This window comes from Cibotium barometz, chromosome 44 (assembly GCF_041138505.1).
Source record: "Cibotium barometz isolate CiBa-2024 chromosome 44, ASM4113850v1, whole genome shotgun sequence".
Lineage (NCBI taxonomy): Eukaryota > Viridiplantae > Streptophyta > Polypodiopsida > Cyatheales > Cibotiaceae > Cibotium > Cibotium barometz.
In genome coordinates, this window is record NC_141089.1 from 33,013,071 (window position 1) to 33,034,616 (window position 21,546).

Sequence of the window (21,546 nt, forward strand, 5' to 3'; positions counted from 1 at the left end):
CCACAATGAAACACAAATGTGATTGGAGAAGCAGTGGAATACTTGGAAACAGGAGCCACCAAAATCTCATCAATCTGGGGCTGATGAGCTTAGGGTGCTCAAGGAGGGTGAGGCCGTTTGCCGCTCTGAAGTGTGGTGACACGAGGCAGGGTTACTCCAGTCGAGGGGTGAGACGGTGGCCCCTCGTTGGTGGTACTGCAGTGGTTGTTGGATTAGGGTTGCAAAGAAAACAAAGACACAAAATTAGGGTTGCACAGAAAACAGAGACACAAGAGATGCACACTGCAGCAAGCTCTCTCAAGAGAGGGAGAGAGAGATGGTGATCGATGCTCAAAGAAAGATGAGATACAAATGTGTGGAACAAAGAGAGTTGACTTCACAATATCAAAAGACCATACATGTGGTGTCCTTTCACACCTAATATCCAAGGAGAAGAACCCAAAGGGAGAAAAGTGCCCTTGGTTTAGCCCATGTTCACATGTGGCACTACTCATATCATATGTGGCATAACTCATAGCATATATGCTAATAACTCCCCCCTGTAGTGGCAATGTGAACCTGTACAAGGTGTGAGCAGATCACTCTCTATAGGAGAGTAAACCTAAAGCTTTGTGGAAAGCTTCAAACTTCTCTCGAGGCAATGTCTTCGTGAACAGATCTGCAACATTGTCGTGTGTAGAGCAGTAAGATAATGAGATCTCCCTTGCATGAATCCTCTCCTTGACATAGTGATAATGAACCTCTATGTGCTTAGTACGTGCCGGGAGGAACAGTGGGTTTCGTGCCACGGCTATAGCACTTTGACTGTTAGTATGGTGGTGGGTGTCTGCTAACACTCACGAAGATCAATCATCAATCTCCTCAGCCATACACAATCTACTGTGACTGTAAAGCCTGCCGTGTACTCAGCCTCACAAGTAGATGTGGCAGTGGGTTTCTTTTTACTCAACTATGAAATGCATGAATGCCCCAAAAAGAAACTATTCCCACTGGTGGATTGCTGTGTATCATAGTCACCAGCCCAATCTGAATCACTGTAAGCATGTAACTGCAAGATGCCCCCCTTGGATATACCAATGCAAGATCCAGGGAGCCCTAAAGATAGCAGAAGATCTGCTTGACTGCTTGCCAATACTTTGTACTTGGGCTGTGCATAAATTTCCTGCACTGGGAAACCCCAAACTGAATATCCGGGCGTGTGTTCCATAAGTATATGAGGCAGCCCACAGCCTGGCTGTAAACACTCATATCAAAAGGCTCTCCAACATCATACTTGCTCAATTTCAGCCTTGGCTCCATCGGAGTAGAGATGGGCTTACAATCTTGAAAGCCAAATTTGTGCAACGACTTTTGAATGTACTTTGATTGGTGTACATAAATCTCCACATAAGTCTACACAAATTGTATGCCCAAATAATAATGTAACAATCCCAAATTTGTCATCTCAAATGACGTTTGCAATTCAGCTTTGAATGCTGAAATTTTATCCATGTCATTCCCAGTTAGCAACATGTCATCCACATAAAGAATGAGCATAATCAAAGTGCCATGATCCTCTTTCACATAGAGGGTGCTCTCCGTTGGACTATTGCGAAATCCCTAGATGGTCAAATAAGTTGTATCTTCAAGCTCGAGGAGCTTGTTTGAGACCATAAAGTGATTTTCAAAGCTTGCATACTTTGTTTTCATGACCATGCATCACAAAAACAATGGGCTGATTTACATACACTTCTTTGTGCAAATCCCCATTGAGAAAAGCTGATTTTATGTCCAACTGATGCACTTTTTTTTTTTTCCAGAAAGAGACTTCTATTAAGTATGAGAAAAACATACAACAATCACAGCTATAAGCCGGAAGAGAATAGAATCACCCCAATATGTAAGGTGATTTCAACCACTGAGGAGCATCATGATGCCATGTAAGACCTGTGGTACTCGAAGAAAAGAAGATGCCATGGTCCCATTCGCGCATAAATATCACACGCTTCGCCTGCGCAGAACGAGAGGGCCCCTGAATGCGAGGTAGCCATAAGAGTGTGGATGATATCACCCCATATAGTACTAATGCACTGAGAGCCAAAAATCTGGACACCCTCAATAGCCTCCGTGCATCTAGCTCTCCAGATGTGCCATGCTGTAATACTGGCAATAATCTCCCAACTGGTGTCAATCCTCTGTCTAGGGGGTGTATAATCAGAGTGAGGAAGATCCTGCAATAATCCATGCTGGGCAATACCTCTACGAATGAAAAAAATAGAATCTGTACGACTGCCCTCATAAAAAAGTTGCGGACCGGACTGGGAGAGCCAAGCAACTGCCCTCCAAGTAACATGCATGGCTACTCAATTTGCCCATAAGTTGGGCTACATGACCCCAAATCTGCTGTGCAATGCTGCATCCCCACAGACAATGTTATACGGACTCAGAATCTGCCGCACATCTAGGACAGGAAGGTGCTACACCGAAAACTGATCTCCACTGATTGGTGGGGAGACCACCATGTAAGAATAAGCAAAAGAAATGAGAGATTTGGCTCCTTTTGTATGAATGCCAAAGTCTATGCCAATATCTACGCTGTATCACTGGAGAAATATCATAGCTCTCCCGATGAGGCCTGAGAGTAGGGATCCTATGCATGTGTCGTGTGAGGAGAAGCCTGGCACCCGAACAGTGAAACTGAAAAAAGGAAGGCTTTTCAAAGGATCGAAGGCATCAATCCACTCCCACTCTCCTGGATCCCACTGAAGATATCTAATAGGACTGCCACCATATAGCCACAAACACCAAGAGCCATGAATCACTATCTGAGGAGCAATGAACCAGTGCTTCCCCGAGCGACCAACAATCCTCATTGGACTAAGCCTAGTATTTGGTATGATCTCGTCCATACTACATCTCCTCAATCTCCCACCAGGCATGATAGAAAAAATGAGGAAATCTGTATCCTCATGGCCTGGGAGAGCAATGACCTGCAGAGGTATGCCTATCCTCGAAAAAACTCCCAGCGACTTGCTAGGAAAACAGGAGCAGAGGAAGGGGGGCAAAGGCGAGGAGCAGCTGGGGAAGCAAGGGCAAAGGGGCAGGCGGGGGCAGCAGAGGGGTAGGCGGGGATCGAAGAAGGCAGGGGGCGGGCAGCAAAGGGGGAGGTAGGGCAGCAAAAGGGGGGCTGGCGGGGGCAGCAAAAGGGGCAGGCGAAGGCAAGCGGGGGGCAGCAAAAGGGCTGACGAAGTAGCTGAAGGGCAGGCGGGGCAGCAAAAGGGCTGCTGGCGGGGGCAGCAAAAGGGGCACGCGAAGGCAAGCAGGGGGCAGCAGAGGGGCTAGCGGGGGCAGCTGAAGGGCAGGCAGGACTGAAAGGCTAGCGAAGGGAAGAAGTTGGGCAAGCGAAGGGAGGTTGCAGAAGGGCAAGCGAAGGCAGCAGAGGCAGGCGGGAGCAGCAAAGAAGTAGGCGGAGGTAACAGAGGGCAGGCGGGGGCAGCAGCGCAGGTTCACGTCACTTCAGCACCTTCCATAAAGATCGATGAACATAGTTACCAATTTTCACCGCCTATAGGCGCTTATTTATCCGCCCATAGGCAAAATCCAATTGATGCACTTTCCATCCATGATGGGCAGCCAATGCAACAACACATCTAACTATGGCCATACAAGAAGTAAGTGTGAAAGTCTCATCATAATCAATGCCCTTTTGTTGGGCATATCCTTTCGCCACTAGCCTGGCCTTGTACTTGCCAATGGTACCATCAGACTTTCTTTTCAACTTGTAAACCACTTTGTGCCAATAGGCTTCTTGCCAATAGGCAAATCAACCAAATCCCAAGTGTTGTTTTTATGGAATCCATCTCATTTTGCATGGCTTGCATCCAATGCTCATCCTCATGAGCCTCTTCAAATGAATTTGGCTCATCTACATCACAAAGTGTACTCATGCAAGCAACATCTGCGTGTTCGCTTACATTACGTGAACTAGCCCGAGTGCTGCTACCAAGTGGAGCTGAAAGTTTGCTTTCCTGTAAAGTACGGAGCAGCCAACGAGGCACAACTCTAGCCTCTTCCGTTGCTGTCCGCTCTTGCTCCACTGCTTCCTCCACATTTTGAGGTGTAATGAGCTCATTTATGGGCTGATTGAGCACCTAAATGCTGTCCATTAGGCAAAGTTGATGGCTGATCTGTTGTGCCATCAATTCCCAATGGGAGTCGTCCTTCAAACATGTTATGTGGGCCTGAAGGTGGCTGTCCAAAAAATTCAGCCAATCGCTGGTCTGAATTTTCAGCAAATACAACATCTCTGCTGTCCAAAATCCTTTGTGTGGAAGGATTAAAGAGATGGTAGCCTTTACTACCACTGCTATAACCCACAAATATGTACTTAGCTGCTTTGTCATCAAGCTTACCTCTCAACTGCTGAGGTACATGTGCATATGGTATACATCCAAGAACTCTAAAGTGATCAACTTTAGGTTTTCTTTCATGCCAGGCCTCATATGGCGTGATGGTTTTCAATGCTTTGGTAGGGCATCCATTCAACACATGTGTAGCACACATTATTGCCTCCATCCAAAATTTGTGAGGCAATCCTTTGCCTTTAACCATGCATCTAGCGATTTCCATCAAAGACCTGTTCTTTCTTTCAGCAACACCATTTTGCCGAGGAGAATATGGCATCGTGCATTGAATGTTTATGCCTTCTTCTGCCATAAATGATTTGAAAGCAATGGACATGTGTTTCCTCCTCGATCTGTACGGAGGGTCTGCACTTTGCAACCTGTTTGATTTTTAGCTTGTGCCACAAAATGTTGAAAACATGCAAATACATCAGATTTTGCCCTCAAGGGATACACCCTAGCAAATCTGGAGTAGTCATCGATAAAGGTTACAAAGTATAGATGCTTTCCAAAAGATGGTGTCTGCATAGGACCACACACATCACAGCTGTAATTTCCAGCCAGCCCTTGTCGATCCATCTTTTGGGAATGCATTTCTGTGGCTGCATCTTACCCAATATGCATCCTTCACATACATGTTTTGGTGGCAGCTCTACATGAGGCATATCCTAAACCATTTTATGCCTTTGCAATAGCATCAAACTGCCATAATTCACATGCCTAAACCTGGCATGCCACAATTTTGCCTCATGCATGGCAGGTGTAAGAGTGGTAACCACATGAGCATCATGCTCTCTCCTGTCAAACCTGTCAAGCTAATATAACCCATGGTACAATGTGCCGGAAGTGACCAATGCATAGCCACCTTCACGGTCTTTCACTGAGCATCTGTCGTCCTCAAAGCTCATTGCATATCCTCTTTTAGCAAAAGAGGAGACGGACAACAAGTTCTTCTTAATCCTTGGCACATACAATACATCCCTCACCAACACCCTGAACTAGAGAAGAAGAATTGTTTGCACATGTTACCCGCTTGCCTTTAGGGATAGCCATAAGTTTCTTAAACAAATCCCTCCTTGAGGTAATGTGTTTAAAAGCACCACTGTCAGAGTACCATGTGTAGTGTCTTTCATTGACACTGAGAGACATGCTCCAATGATGCATCATAACTGCAAGTAATGAAAGTCCAGACTCATCCTGCACAAGATTTACTGATGCATCATCTTTCCCTACAGGTGATGAAGAATAATCTTCAGCCATGCCGCTTTCCTTTTTCTTCTCCTTTGCAAGCCTCTTTTTGCACTCTTTCAAGTAATGACCTGGCTTCTTGCAGTAGTGACATTTTTCCTTCTTCTTGGGCTTACCTGTATCATTTTTACCCTTTTGTGAAGGCTGTCCCGAATCCTTTGGTTGAAAACTATGTTTGGCTTTTTCCTTGTCCTTGTCTTGGGCAGCAAAAGTCCCATCACCACGCATACTGGAAGATTTGTTCTTCTGATTCTACTCCTCCTGTAGCAACAAACCAACCAACTCTTCAAACAAGATTGGTTTAGGGTTACCCCGTATAGATAGAGTGAGCGATGCGTGGAAGTTCAAGTAGGTTTCTAGCAAAGATAATAGTGTCCTAGAAACCAACTCCGTTTCGGAAATGACCTCATCAATATTGAGCAGCTACTCGCGAAGGTCGTGGATCTTCGTAAGATGATCAGCCATACTATCACCTTCATTCATGTCCAAGTTCTCAAGCTCTTTCTTGAGAAATGCAACCTTGGTCTCATTCTGTGCTTGATACATGGTTTCAAGTACATCGCAAGCTCGCCGTGAGGTCCTACAAGACCGAATATGCGGTATGATTGATTGCTTTATTGACAAAGCAATCATAGCCATCGCTTGGGCATCGTTGGACTGAGCTACTGTAGGCGGTGTAGCGTAGAAAGCGTCGGGTGAAGTCAATGACGGGCACAGCAAGCGACGGCACGGCGTGGAAGACGGCGACTAGACGGAACGTTCACGGTTGGGCAACGGAACCTGCACGGTGACGGAAACTTGACCCAAATCTTTGGCCAAAAGTGGCACACGCACGGACGGAATGCGGAAGGCGACATACGGGCAGGCAACGGAAGTGCATAGTCGACGGAGTTGCTCCTCGCGGACGGAATTGCAGAGAGGTACGGACCAGCGCATGTAGGGAAGGGGAACCTCGCTTTGATACCACTGTTGGATTAGGGTTGCATGGAAAATAGAGACACAAGAGATGCACACAGCAGCAAGCCCTCTCAAGAGAGGGAGAGAGAGATGGCGATTGATGCTCAAAGAAAGATGAGATTCAAATATGTGGAGCAAAGAGAGTTGACTCCACAATATCAAAAGACCATACATGTCGTGTCCTTTCACACCTAATATTCAAGGGGAAAAACCCAAAAGGAGAAAAGTGCCCTTGGTTAGCCATGTTTACATGTGGCACTACTCATATCAGATGTGGCATAACTCATATCATATATGCCAATAGTGGCCTCATTTGTCTGAGTGTCCTCCTCCTGTGGCGGAAAAAATTGTTGATGGTAGACTGAGATGGGGGTGTTACGGTTGAGGATCTCTGAATAGTAACTCTCTGTGTTGTCGGATCTCCAACAGGAACAACACTGATTTGGATACTCCATATAACCGGAGATAATGACCCAAAACCCTCTCTAAATAGGCAATGGAATGTCCCCCTGATCTCATAATACAATGGGTACTAACAAATATAATGCTTCTCAGACTCTACTACAAGCCCATAGATATCAATTCCCATTGCCGTGATTTTGTAGAAAGCACACCATGACTCAAGTCACATCGAACTACCCAGTTTCTATCCATGTGTGTGAGCTTGGTATAGGGGGAGTCTGGGCCATACTGAAATAGGGGTAGTCTACTTATCTGTAGTCCATGTGTGGTGAACCTTGTGAGGACAGAAGCATACCAGGATGGATGCATCCCTCTCTCCGCTATCGCCCGAGAAGACTATAGTGCCAGGTATGGTAATCGTGACGAATCCATGGCTAGTATCCTCTACCACCATAGGTGTTGTAGCAAACTCTGCTTGAATGATATGGCGAGGGACAGATGGTTTGGCACATATGAATCTGGATAGCATCAAAATCTGTGGACGCTCTATGCGTTGCCAATTTGCTGCTCATGCCCAAAATGGGGATGCATACATAATCGCTGGAGTCACTAGTGCGTCAAAAAGCAAGCCCTTCGTCATGGGCTCTGGGAAGTGTGTCTGGTGGCACTGTCTTTCTAGAAGGGCAAGTGCAGCGTATCCCGTAGTCAATCTGTCCTGTGATACCTGTCTCATGGAGAAGCGTTTGCCAGAGCTTGTGAAAGTGACCCCCAAGTAGACATATGAGTTTGCTACCTCCACCTGGCTGCCCATGTAGGTGATCTCTGTATGTTTCCTTGCACTAAGGGAAGTATAGAAGACAAGGTTAGCTGACAAGCCCCTTTGCAAACAGAAGTCCTGTAGGGCATCCACGTGCTTCTGTAGTCCCTCTTGTGAGTCTGTAATAAGCACTATATCATCAGCATATAAGGGAATAGACACAAGTATGGCTTCTAGGGATGCCCCTCCACCTCCTCCTCTGTCACTCAAGTATGTGATACCGTCAATGTATAGCCCGAAGAGGGTGGGGGATAGCGGGCAACCCTGTTTCATCCCAATAGTACTAGATATCTCCTTTGAGAGTCCTCCAAGGCATCTTACGCTCCCAACCACTGACTCGTATAAAGCAATAATGCCCCAAATCATGTCTGAAGGAACTCCAAGGATCTGTACGCACTGTAGTAGGCGACCACGTGGCACCGTACCACAGCTTTGCAGAAATCCACAAAGCAACAGTAGAGGCGTCAGCCATCAGCCTTGGCCTGCTCAATGAGGCTCCTGAGTGTGAAGATGTGATCCAGGGTGGAGAAGGTCCGCCTGAACCTTGTGTGTTCTTGTGCTCTATGCCTCTTTCTCTCTATCAATGAGCTGAGCGCTATCTCCACAGCATGGACCCATATAGCTTGGCCAAGCTATGGTCAATCATGATGGTCGTGTTATTATCGGGCTCCATAGTGTCCCCAGCTTTGTGTATGGGTGAGATTATGTGTGATGACCAAGTGTGGGGAAAGCTTTTGTCAGTGCCATGTTAAACATGTAAGCCAAGAGGGGCGCAAGGCATGTGATAGGTGCTTCAATCTAATCCCTTCATGATCCTGAGAGCGGCCGTTTTGGAGTTTCCAGATGGCCTTTTCCACCATGGTTGATGTGAAGAAAGTGGATGTAGTGGGGAAAGGTTCAGGTGGGTGTGGGAGTGGGAGTGGGGGCTGATTGGGAATATGGTAAAGTGAATGTGCATAAGTGTGCCAGATGTGAGAATTTGTGATGGGTGTGGGTGGGTGTCGTTCCCTCAACCTATGCCAGGCCTCCTCAGAGTTGCTGCTCAAGAAGAGTTGGTATATCTCTCAGTATTGCTTTATCACATATGCTCGTTTCTTGCAGCGATTTAGAGAGCCGTTAATCCTTTGAGCATCACGCTCAAGGACTTGACCAGTCACTACCTCTCACTTGATACAAGCACATGTGGTGCGGCACTTGTCATTGTACCAACCTTTCTAGGGTATGGTACCCATCCAAGGCTTAGCATTGGAGCGGGGGGTGTATGGAAAGCTGGCTATGGCTGCAGAATGCATGGTGTTGGTGAGTTGGGAGGTGAGGGTGGCAAGGGGAACTGATGGGTCCATATCTACCAAACCATGATCAATGTTGTTGGCATATATCATGTGTGAAGTGGATTTTGATATGGTGGGAGGTGGGTGGGGTGTCGGTGGGTTGGGTGGTGTACAGGCAATGGAGAAGGAGAGAGAGGTGTGATCAGCTCCAAGAGGGCATGTGGGGATGGTGAACTCGGAGATGAGTGAAGCAAGCTTGGGGGGTCCCATAATATAATCCACCGTGCTCGATCCTGTGGTCAAATGGAAACTCACCTGAATGCATGCACGGATAAACCAGTTCTGGGCTCACTACTCAAATATGGCCTTAAGGCAATCTGGGACGACATAATGGGGATCCAAGAGGACTCCTCTGAGAAAGCATTGGGGGAAATGAAGGAAGCCCACACCTTACAGGTTGAGGAACTCTCCAGTGAGGTGAGCCGACTGAAAGTGCAAGTGGAATGTCTCACATACGAGCTCAAAGAATGCCAACGCTATCAAGGAGAAGGGGGAACTCACACACATGGAAGAGCTTACCAAGAGTGTAGGCAAAGATTCAAAAGAGTATGGTAGGAACAAAAGAAGAACTTGTGCAGGGATGGGCCGACGTAGTAAAACATGAAGCGGTACAGCAGTGGTCAGGAAATATCGAGCCTCCGCCCCACCCATCATAGTGGAAGAGAAGAGGAACATTATACACAAGACACTCAAAGAAGAGAAACAGATGGAGACTAAGGCCTTACACATTCGCATCACAGGTATGGCAGAGGGTAGCTCACCCAAGGCAGATGCTTTGGAACTAGCAAAGAAACTGAAGGTGGAAGGTTCCCCATTTGTGGATGTAAGAAAAGATACCACCCGACCATGTCCAGTTGTCCTTTGTTTCCTGGACTTGGGAGTCGCCAAGCATTTTTAGATACTAGGATAGTCTTGAAGGGGGAGAAAATCTACTTGGACGAGGATCTAGGTTCGAGCAGGTGGGTACAGTTTCAGAGCCCCATTCAGAGAGAGAGAGGATTATGTTGCTGCCTTGGGGGCCTGAGCAAGGGCCTGAATAAGTGGATGTTAGAGACATGAAAAGAAAGAAATTTCTATTAACATTGTCAAAACAACTAAGGGCTTGTGAGACCAAAAAGCTGTTACATGTGACCCATGAGTAAACTGGATGTTAAGACAAAACGAAAAAAGTAAAGACTAGCTGCCGAAAGGATACAGGTGTACTACCCGAGCCTCCCATGTACATGTCGTACTGAAAATCCTAGAGCAAGATAGATAGAGATACTTGGGGAATGTGTCTTGGATCTCCTCATCCCATGATAGTAACATCGCCCTCCATAATTGAGCATAGAGTTGCAATGGTGTCCCTTGCATGTGGAGTGGCCTCTCCATTGCGGCGGAGTATGTCATGGATCGGCAGATGATGAGCGGAAGGCCTAGAGTGGGGGCGGTTGACTCGTAAGAGGCATCACTCTCTCTCACTAGTGATGCCATGGGTGCGTGGGGCCAAATGATCCCGGTTAATGATTTCTTAGACCCTGTGAAGCTTGGGTGGTACTTTGTGGCGTGGGGGTATTAATGTCTAAGAGGCATCCTGCTGGCTCTAGCTCCCTGAGTGTCGTCTGAGCATGGTCCCCCGGTGACGGCAAAGCTCGAGTAGGTACAGGTCCAAGCATCTCTGGTCCTCATAATGGCTTACAAGCCCAAGGGAGAAAGGGGTGGGGGGGGAGGGCGGTGCGGGACACGGACAGAGCAAGCGGCGTGCGAGGCAGAGGCTAGGGGTGGAGGCTCACACGATACTGGGCACGCACGTGCGTGCGCGAGAGAGAGAAATGTCTTCAAAAGGCCATAATGACCTATGAGACCAAAAAGTTACATCATGGTGGATCTGATACAATGTCTGGATAAAAAACCAGAAAATGAAAAAATAAAGATGATACTACTGGCACCTAGAAAATGAAACTGGAACTGGAAGGTAAAGAGAAACCCTTATAGGGTGTGAATATAGTGAGGGGGGGGTTACGCTATGGAGGTGAGTGGAGTACAGTGAGGGGATACAATATCATGTGGGACGGGGGGGTACACTATGGAGGTGCCTCCATCTCATAATATGTGCCGCATCAGACACTGGCGGATCTCCTCAATATCCTGTGTGGTTAGCACCCTGACTGGGTGTCCCGCATGTCTTGCAAGAATAATCCGAATCCGCCGCTGCAACCTCTGTCTGCCTCGCAAGAGAGAGAGAGAGAGAGAGAGAGAGAGAGAAAATGAAATGAAATGAAATGTTATATTAACGTCTTCAAAAGGCCATAATGACCTATGAGACCAAAAAGTTACATCATGGTGGATCTGATACAATGTCTGGATAAAAAACCAAAAAATGAAAAATAAAGATGATACTACTGGCACCTAGAAAATGAAACTGGAACTGGAAGGTAAACAAAAACCCTTATAGGGTGTGAATATAGTGGGGGGGGGGGGTTTGGTACGCTATGGAGGTGAGTGGAGTACAATGAGGGGATACAATATCATATGGGACGGGGGGGTACACTATGGAGGTGCCTCCATCTCATAATATGTGCCGCATCGAACGCTGGCGGATCTCCTCAATATCCTCTGTGGTCAGCACCCTGACTGGGTGTCCCGCATATCTCGCAAGAATAATCCGAATCCGCTGCTGCAACCTCCGTCTATGCTGGGATGCCCTCCTCCGTAGTCGTGGGCGTATGGACCACCCAAGCTCAATCGCACGATCAATCAGTGTACCGTTGGTGTGGGCGGTATCCATGTCCTGCTGCTGCTGTGGTCCATCTGGCGCAGTGATGACTGGACTAAAGAAGTCTGTAATGTGCCTCAAAGTCTGGCTCTCTGTGCGCCTAAGCAGGCTATCTCTATATCTCCGCAGCTCAAGCAAGAACAATCCCAAACACTACTCATATAGAAAATCAGAAAACTGTCCTTTTTAAGTTACACCATTCATTGTTAGAGTGTACATACTTACTACACCCTGGTACCCCATGACTCTGGAAAGTGGTCCAAAACCCTCTTACAGTGGAAACGACCACGTATGTCGTAGAATGCAGTACAATGGCATATATAATGCAGCTCTGCTGTCTCTGGCTCCCCATGGCATACTCGGCATATCCTGGCCTCAGCTGGTATACCTCTATATCGGCCAATCTCAATCTCAAGCTGGTGTGAGGATGTGCGAATCTGACCAATAGCACATCGTACTGCATGAGACAAGTGTACATCCATGTAACTGGGTCTGATCACAAAACCATCTGCTGTGAGAGCCGAAGAAAATGCACTTTGTAGAAAGCCATCTTCATTCCCAGCTCCTCAGTCGGCTGTATCCATGTCCTCCTAATGTCCAGCTGAACTAAATCGTGACGGATGAGTCTGGTTATCTCTGTCCGTGTGAGAGTCAGAGAGGGTGCATCCAGAGAATACTGGAAGGGAGGCAATCTGTCCATGCTAAAACCATGTGCCTGGAACCAAGATGTCATCTGTCCATACCAACAAGCCGTGTCTCCCTGTAAAGCTAATTGTCGGGAGGACTCAAGGGCGAGGCGTGCATATCTATCTCGGGGGAGATCCCACAAGCCATGTATGTAGGAGACTGATCTCGTAAGAGCCTCAATCACCAGAGGGACAGCCGCCAGCTCTGCTCGAATAATCTCATGAGGTACCACGGCCTTGGCTCTAATAATCCTAGCAATCATAGATACCAAAGGCCTCTCCATACCTCTCCATCCGCCTGCGCTGTGATGGCCCACTGAAGGTCCCCATATCTGCACTCCATAAAGCATAGCTGATGTCACTAGAGTGTCAAAAAGCCAAAGTTTCGTTCGGTTCCTGAAACTGAACCTGCGAACACATCCTCTCCAAACCACCCAGGGCTGCATGTGCTCTAGTCAATCTAGTCTCTGTTGCTCTCCTCATCGAAAACACTGGCCCACTGAATACTACCCCAAGATATGTATATGCATCTGTATACTCCACAATCTCCTGCCCATATGTAAATGTGGGAGCTGATCGCCTAGCCCACTGTGGCGTGGTGTTACAGAGAGAGAGAGAGAGAGAGAGTAATGTCTTCAAAAGACCCAATGGGTCTATAAGACGAAAATGATGTGTACATAGTGTCCATCAACTTTCAGGATGTCCATTTTTTTTTCCGAGAAAAGATCCTTTCATTAGTTATATAAAAGAACGCCCGTAGGGCTACAAAAGATCCTCTCTGCTCATAAGAAAACAGAGCAGCAGAGAACAAAGCAAGGCAGCCAGGGAGACTCTCCCTAGGTGCTGAAAAGTACAAGTATCGGTACAAAGAACTGAGAGGCTATATCATACAATAGGAGGGGGAAAAGCCAAACAGGTGGCCTGTAGTGCCAACGGGGGGGACCCTGCGTGTAGGGTATAGAAGGGGCCGCTCCGCCAAGTGGTGTGAAAGGCCCAGCGCCGCAAGATCGCCTCATCCGTCGCCCCGGATGCGGTCATACTGTCCTCGCAGGGTGTGGATCAACTCCTGCCAGATCCCTCGAACAACCTCTGCTGGTGGCTCCAGTCTCCCCTCAAAGGCCCTGAAGCACCGGGCCCTCCAGGTGAACCATATGGTAAGGCTGTTGAGGAGCTCCCATTGTAGATCCCTCTCCTGTGTCCAGCCGGCGGACGAGAAGTCCGGTGAAGGAACAAGGCGAGGTTGGCCCCTAATGAATCTGATGGCCTGGCTGTCTTGCTCCGTCTCATAGCCCATAGCAGGCCCTGACGAAGTCGACCAAGCAGCGGCACCCCACGTATACATACCCTCTGGAGAAAGGGGGACCAGAATGCATAGCATCCGCAGCCAAATCTGCTGCGCCTGAGGACAGTCCCATAGGCAATGTCTCTGTGTCTCCCTAGGGTGGCCGCATCGGATGCAGGCCGCCAGAAGACCGCTGTAGACAAGCCAGGTGCCAACTGCAGAGCCCCTGTGGGGCGACCAGCCACTGGAAAGTCGAGATCCTGCGTGCCTGTCGACTAGCCCAGATCCTGGTCCAAAAATCCTCCAGGAACTCCTGAGAGAGTCCCTGTAGCCGCCAGTGCCCCGATGCAGTTGGAGAGACCATCCTCCTCGCCGTCAAAATATGTCGCCCCAACCGAACAGTATACTGGAAAAAGGTGATCTCTGTGACCTCAAGGGATGCATAAGGATCATGCCACTCGTACTCACCTGGGTCCCACTGGAGCCGGGCCAAGGGGCGCGCTGCATATGCCCATATGCGCCAATCAGAGTCCACATCTGCAGGGTCTGGGTCAATATGCCACTTCCGAGAAGCGGCGGCCACCACCCGTATCCTCTGAAAGATGCACTCTGCAACCAAAGGCGACTCCACCTCAACTCTCTGAAGCCTGCCCTCATCCTGGATCTCATAGTAGAGGCATCTGCCATCCTCAGTGCAAGCTCTGACAGCAATCAGGATCTCCAACTGAGTAAAGGCTCCCATCCACCGTGGGGCCACGGGCTCGAGAGACGTGAACCACTCCTCTGTGAGTGCCTCTTGAATGTCATCCCTCATAATCAACCCCCCTCTGAAGTGACTCAGCCTCTCCACCTGGATCTCCTCTGGGAGACTGCAGAAGGCCTGCCAGTCTCCAAAACTACATGCTGGGCCTGCCGCCAATGCTCCCCAGGCTAGACGAGGTCGAGAACCCAGCATATGACCTTGCTCTGTGCGAACCAATGGGCTCCAGATGAGCGGCTGTCTGGCCCGCTCCTCATCACAAGAAGGAGGTCTCTGAGAGAGCCCCAGTCTCAGCACCTCCCAAGCTCTCAGGATGCTCAAGGCAAATCTGTCCTCCCATCCTCTACTGAGGCCTGTTCTCCTCATCTCTATGAAGATCCATCGTATCTCTGGTGCCCAAGTGCCCCCTGTTGGGGGAGCCCGAGCCTGCAACCGCTGCAAAAGCTCTTTCCAAGGCTCAGCGCCTGGAAGCAGCCCCCGAACAATAAGCTTCCCCAATAAGGCTCTACTCAGATCAACTGGATCTATAATACCCAAGCCTCCCTGGGCCAACGGAAGTGTAATAACTGCCCAAGCAACCTTTGCCCGGGCTGGCTGACCATCCCGCCCAGACCAAAGGAAGTTCCTGATCAGCCTCTGTACCTGGCTGATGCAAGAGCTCGAGAAGATCCAGCAAGACGTGATGTACCACATGGTCGCTAAAAGCACCTGATTTGTCACCACCACCCTCCCAGCCAAGGATAGCCGAGCTGTACTCCAATACAAAAGCTTCTTCTGAATGCTCAGAAGAAGCGGGGCGATCTGCTACTCAGGTGACAAATCAAGTCCAATCTGGCAACCCAAATACCGCACTGCTGTGCCAGGAGGAATCCATCTAAAACCCGGGTCTGGGCTCCATGCCGGAGTGGGAGCGCTACTGATCCAAAAGGCCACTGTCTTGCGCCAATTGATCAATGCTCCCGAAGCTGCACTAAAAACCTGTAGCGACTGCTCGGCCCGCTGAAGATTGGCCTCCTGGCCATGCAAAAATAAACCCGTGTCATCAGCAAACTCAGCATCGAGCAGGTCCTCCCCCCGGACTGGGAGCTGGAGTCCTCTCAAACCAACCTCCTCTGCCGTTAGATACATGCTCATAGCCTCAGCAAAGAAGAGAAAAAGAAACCGGGCGAGAGGACACCCCTGACGGACTGATCTGGGCAACTCAAAACTCGGCCCCCGTCCTCCTGCAATCAGCACCTGGCTACGAGCTGTGAAATATAGAGCCGCAACCCCTCGAATCCAACCTGGCTCAAAGCCCAGGCGAAGCATAGTGCCCTCTAAGAAACCCCAATCGACTCTATCGTATGCCTTCTCAAAATCGAGAAGCATCACGACCAAGTCCTCACCAAGAAATCTAGCTCGGGCCGTCGCCTCCCAGAAGGTGAGAATGTTGTCAAGGATACTACGCTCCTTGACGAATCCTGTCTGGGTAGCATGAATCAACTCCCCCAGGAAGGGTTGGATCCTCAAACTCAAGGCCTTTGCTAAGACCTTGTAGACAGTATTGAGGATCGTAATAGGTCTCCAATGCCGAATATCATCTGATACTCCTCCCCCCTTGGGGATAAGAAAGATCAAGCCCTCTGAAAAACTCTGTGGCATCACCCCAGTGTCCAAAACATACTGAAAGCCCCTGCGGAGGGGTGGCCCCAAAAGGTCCCAATAGCGCATAAAAAAGGCAGGCGTCAATCCGTCCTCCCCTGGGCAACTATGGCGTGGAAGGGCCCTCAAGGCCTCAGCAAGCTCAACCTCTGAGAGAGGCTCACCCAAAACTGTACGCATACGATCTGTGACCCTCCTCTGCACATGGGCCCACACAGTCTGTCTGCAAGCATCCCGAGCCTCAGTGGCTGGCTCCGCTGCAAGCAGGTCTCTATAGAACCCAGTGGCAATGGCTTTGATCTCCTCTGGCTCAGTAGCTACGGATCCGTCCGGCCTCCCAAGCTGGCGGACTCCTGCTCGAGCATGGCGGGGCCCAGTAATCTCAAAAAACTCCCCAGTCACTCTATCACCAAGCTGCGTCCACTGAGAGGCCTAGCGGTGATAGTAAAACTCATGTCTCTGCTCCTCTGCCTCTCTAACCTCCTGGCGTGCATGGCTCAGCTGGGACGCCACCCACTCACATGTAGGCTGCTGCTTCTGAAGGCGCTGAAGCGAAGCAAGGCTACGTCTCAGCCGACACTCCCACTCGCGAGCCTCTCCCAGCCGTGTCAAGGCTGCAGCGTGCAAAAAAAAACTGAGCTCGATGAGTCCCTGGGCACACTGGCCTGCTGCATCCTGGTCAAGCTCTGACTATCATGCCATATCCTCTCAATGTCCTCAGCGAGACTAGGATCGGTAAGTACCCTCTCTGGGATCCTCAACTGCAAGCTGGTCTCCCGTGTGCTCTCCTCAAGTGTCAAAATAACTGGCGCATGGTCTGAAAAAGAGGTGCCAGCGAGAATGCCAACGGAGCCCCCTCGCTCCCCTAACCTGTCGCCTACATAAAAGCGATCAATCCGTGATAGATTAGTCCCTCCCTGTCTCGGCGATCCGACCGAGAGAAACTAAGACTGTCTTGAGAGCAGGAGAAGGCCTCATGCTGCCATGCATCAGTGATCCTCAGTGTCATGCAAAATCGCTCCCAAGCTGCAAGCTCCGTACCGTGCACTGTAACATGACTGCCTCCCACCCTATCGGCCGGGTCCTCAAGCATGTTGAAGTCCCCCCCGACACACCAATGTGCGGCCTTTGGCAATGCATCCGTAACCTGGGTCCAGAACTCTGCTCTGGCACTAGCATGGTTGGACGCATAGACATTGAGCACGCCAAAGAGCTCATCATGCGTCCTCAGAATGACATACTGTGCTTTACCAGGCACAATGATCCCGCAATCCACAATGGCCTGCCGCCATACATCCGCAATGACCATACATACTCCTCCTTGCCCACCCGAGGGGCCAAACCTTGTAGACCAAAAGGTCTCCCATCTACCAGGCATCACCGAACCATATCTCCGGATCCTTCTCTCACCCACATGGTGCTCCTACATCATCAAAATATCAATACTGCCCCCAACTAGGCATCTCTGAAGCTCCTGCCTCAAGCAACCAGGATAACGTATATAATGTGCACCGCCAAGGCCCTGTACATTCCATGAGATGATCCTCATGGATGACCTGCTGAGGTGCTGTAACTTGGTTGAACACAATGCTAATCAATACACTTGGAAACACTCTTGGAAGCTTGGAAAACACCCTAGCAAGTTGGGTATGGCTATGGAGAGCTTGGAAATGGAGAGAAATGGTGGAAAAACAGAGTTTTCAGCCTCCAAAAATCCTCATGAAGAGAAAACACGAATTTCTCTTAATAAGTAAGTGAATTGGGTTCCAATCAGGTGAAGGGACATGGAGAGATGCCCATTTATGAGTAAAAGGGGAGGATCAGGTCCTGGACATTGAGTCTTGTCCGCCTCGGGACTTCAGTGAGTGTGAACTTGGAAGCGGTTATAATTTATAAGTGACTTTTGGGCGCCCAAATTTTAATGAAATGGGAACGCACTCACCTATAAATATTGGCTAAGTCCTAAGGGCTATTTGAGCCTAGATTGGGAAATACTTACCACTTGTTCACATGCCACACAACCATGTCAGCAGACAATTTCACACGCACGGTTCACGGGCGGGCGTTACCTAGCTCGGAACTACACATAGGTCATGCAGGCATGAAAATAGCATGCAATTTCATTTGCAGGCAAGCACATAAAGATGCTATGCAATGCAGCATTGGCATGAGCAATTTCCGTTCATGAAACCAGACCCAGTGGAAAGCCAATCCTCCCGGCGTTTCCGAGCATGTACACAAAGGCACAAGTCCAGCGGAAAGCCAAGTCCTCCGGGCGTTTCCGGGCATGTACGCAAAGGCACAAGTCCCAGCGGAAAGCCAAGTCCTCCAGATATTCCGGGCATGATAACATCAAGTCCCAGCGGAATATCATATCCAACTATACAGCATGACACGTGTCAATCACATGCATAGGCACATTCCATAAGCCATGGACACCAATCCAATATGTACATAGTGTGAAAGCAAGAGTGAACCATTTGGGTGGCCAAATGGTGACATTCCCCCCCGCTTCTAAACAGTTGTCTGCAACTGAAATGCATCCAAATATGCCTGTAGTAACTGCGGGCAATCTCCAAAGAACTCTTCATCTACCCATTTAGCATCAATGGGAAGATAGTTCTTAAACTTCACAAGGTAACGCCTCACAACTTTGCCTGCAGCAAGCTTGCGTTCCTTGTGATACACAATGTGCTCTGGTTGCAAGATCTCCTCAAGCTCATCCACTTCTGGTGGATCCTCAATGACCATTTCACTGGGCTCCGGCCCTACATACTTGCGAAGGAGACTCACATGAAAAGCATTGTGTATGTGCCAATGACTAGGTAATGCCAATCTAAAAGCCACTTCATTGATCTTCTCGATCACTCGAAAAGGCCCATAGTACCTGGTTGCAAGCTTAGGATATGCACCCTCTTTGCCAGGCCTCTTTGCAAGTCTTGCTTTCTCAAATTTCAGCAATACCCAATCATTCTCTTTAACATCCAATTGCCTTCTATGCTTGTCGGCAGCCTTTTTATGCTTGTCTTGTGACCTTGCAATGGTTGTCCGCACCTGAGCAAAAGCAATATCCAAGTCTCTTACATACTCATCAGCTGCAAATATCTCATCCTTTGTGCGAAGGATGGGTGGCAAAACCACCTTACCATAAACAATCTCAAATGGGGCCTTTCCCGTAGATGCATGCACCGTGTTGTTGTATGCAAATTCCACAAGCGGTAAGTACTTCTCCCAAGAAGACTTCTGATCCGACACATAACATTTCAAGAGATCCAACACGGCTGAATTTGCAGCCTCACTTTGCCCATCCGTTTGAGGGTGATAAGCTGATGAGAAGTCCAATTTGGTGCCCATATTATCAAATAAGGCGCGCCAAAAGAGACTTGTAGTCCTGGGATCTCTATCTCCCACAATGGACTTCGGCATTCCATGATGTTTGAACACTTATGCAAGATATATTTTAACCATAAGCTCAGCTTTGATGGTCTTTTTGACCGGCAAGAAATGAGCTTGCTTGCTAAACCTGTCCACAATTGTCCAAATTGCATCATTACCCTGTTGGGTACGTGGCAAGTCCATAATGAAATCCATTGTAATACTTTCCCATGGCTGCGTGGGAATAGGCAATGGTTGAAGCAAACCTGGTGCCTTTTGCCTATCAAATTTGAGCTTTTGACAGGTGATACATGCACGTACATGTGCCTCTCTGTCCTTCTGCATACCTGGCCAAAAGAAATACCGCTCAATCATGTGCGTAGTAGGCATTATGCCTCGATGACCAGCATATGGAGGAGCATGGCACTCATCCAAAACCTGTTGCCTCATGTCAGACACCACACATAGGGCAATTATCTTTCATGAGATAACCCTCTTTGATCACATATGAGGCATGTGCATGACCAGCCATCAAATCAGCCCAAATAGTGGCAAAATCAGCATCCGCATGATACAAATCACGCATGGTAGACAAGTCCCCATGAGAGGCAACCGAGATAGCTGCTTTATACGGCTTTCGTAACAATGCATCGGCCACTACATTCTTCTTTCCCGGGGTGCGCAAGATCTGAAAATGAAACATAGAGAGGAAATTGGCCATCCTCATATGCTTCTCTGACAATTTAGTTTGAGTAAGAAAATACGTCAAACTCTGGTGATCTGTCTTCACAGTGAAATCAGCCCCAAGAAGGTAATGTTTCCATATAGTAAGTGCATGAATTACAGCCAAGAGCTCTTTCTCATAAATGCCAAGAGATAGCTCTGCATCATTTCTCATAAATGCCAAGAGATAGCTCTGCATCATGCAATCTACGACTCTCATAAGCCACGGCATGTCCCTCTTGATTAAGGACAGTCCCTATGCAATTTCCAGATGCATCACATTCCACACAAAAAGGCTTTTGCAAATCCGGAACGATCAATACTGGACCATGAGTAGTTGCATCTTTCAATTTGAGGAATGCATCTCTATCTACATTAGTCCATTTGAACACGGCCTTCTTCTTTGTCAAATCATGCAAAGGAGAAGCAATCAATGCAAAGTGCCGAATGAACCTGCGGTAGTAAGAGCATAATCCAAGAAAACTACGGATTTCATGCACCGAACTCAATTCGGGCCAATTTCGAATTGCGTCAATCTTTGCAGGATCCATCCACACTCCATCTTTGGACACAATATGCCCAAGATAATGTATCTCTGACAAGAAGAACTCACTCTTCTTTGCATTTATGAAGAGTTTATGCTTATGGAGCTCTTCAAAAACTATAGCCAAATGAGCTTTATGCTCTTCTTCGGTCTTCGAGAAGACTAGGATGTCATCAAAGAAGACACCTGTAAATTTCCTGTACCCACGGAATATGCGATCCATCATTCTATTGAATGTAGCCGGGGCATTTGTAAGACCAAAAGGCATAACAAGATACTCATAAAGCCCAAATGCTGTCCTGAAAGCAGTTTTGTGTACATCCTCAGGCACTACACGCACTTGATGATATCCACTCTTGAGATCAATTCGGCTAAAGCATGCCGATCCATCCAACTTGTCAAGGATGTCGTCTATGCATGGAATCGGAAACCGATTCTTGATGGTAAGCTTATTCAAAGCTCTATAATCCACACATACGAAAGGATCGATCCTTCTTTTGAACTAAGAGGACGGGTGAACAATATGGGGAAGAGCTTAGCTGAGCCAAACCCTTCTCAAGAAGCTCATTTACTTGCTTCATGATCTCCTCTTTTTGGGATGCACTTACACGATAGGCTGGCCTATTAAGTGGTGAGCTACCCG

At 48.4% G+C, this 21,546-nt stretch overlaps 2 protein-coding genes and 1 pseudogene across 4 annotated transcripts in view; 1 reads left to right on the forward strand and 2 right to left on the reverse strand.

Annotated features, from left to right (window-relative positions):
- LOC147613227 (Pseudouridine synthase family protein) overlaps nucleotides 1-21,546 on the forward strand; it is a 200,982-nt gene that overhangs the window by 147,308 nt on the left and 32,128 nt on the right. The window lies entirely within an intron of this gene.
- LOC147613228 (uncharacterized) lies at nucleotides 5,013-8,891 on the reverse strand. The gene has a single exon (XM_086782496.1). It carries the CDS (start codon nucleotides 5,856-5,858, stop codon nucleotides 5,337-5,339), a length of 522 nt encoding a protein of 173 aa, XP_086638622.1. The 5' UTR covers nucleotides 5,859-8,891; the 3' UTR covers nucleotides 5,013-5,336.
- LOC147613229 (uncharacterized) lies at nucleotides 17,036-18,277 on the reverse strand (annotated as a pseudogene).

Excerpts from the sequence above, each read along its gene's own strand:
- LOC147613228 (XM_086782496.1), bottom strand. The coding sequence starts at position 5,858 with ATGCGTGGTGATGGGACTTTTGCTGCCCAAGACAAGGACAAGGAAAAA.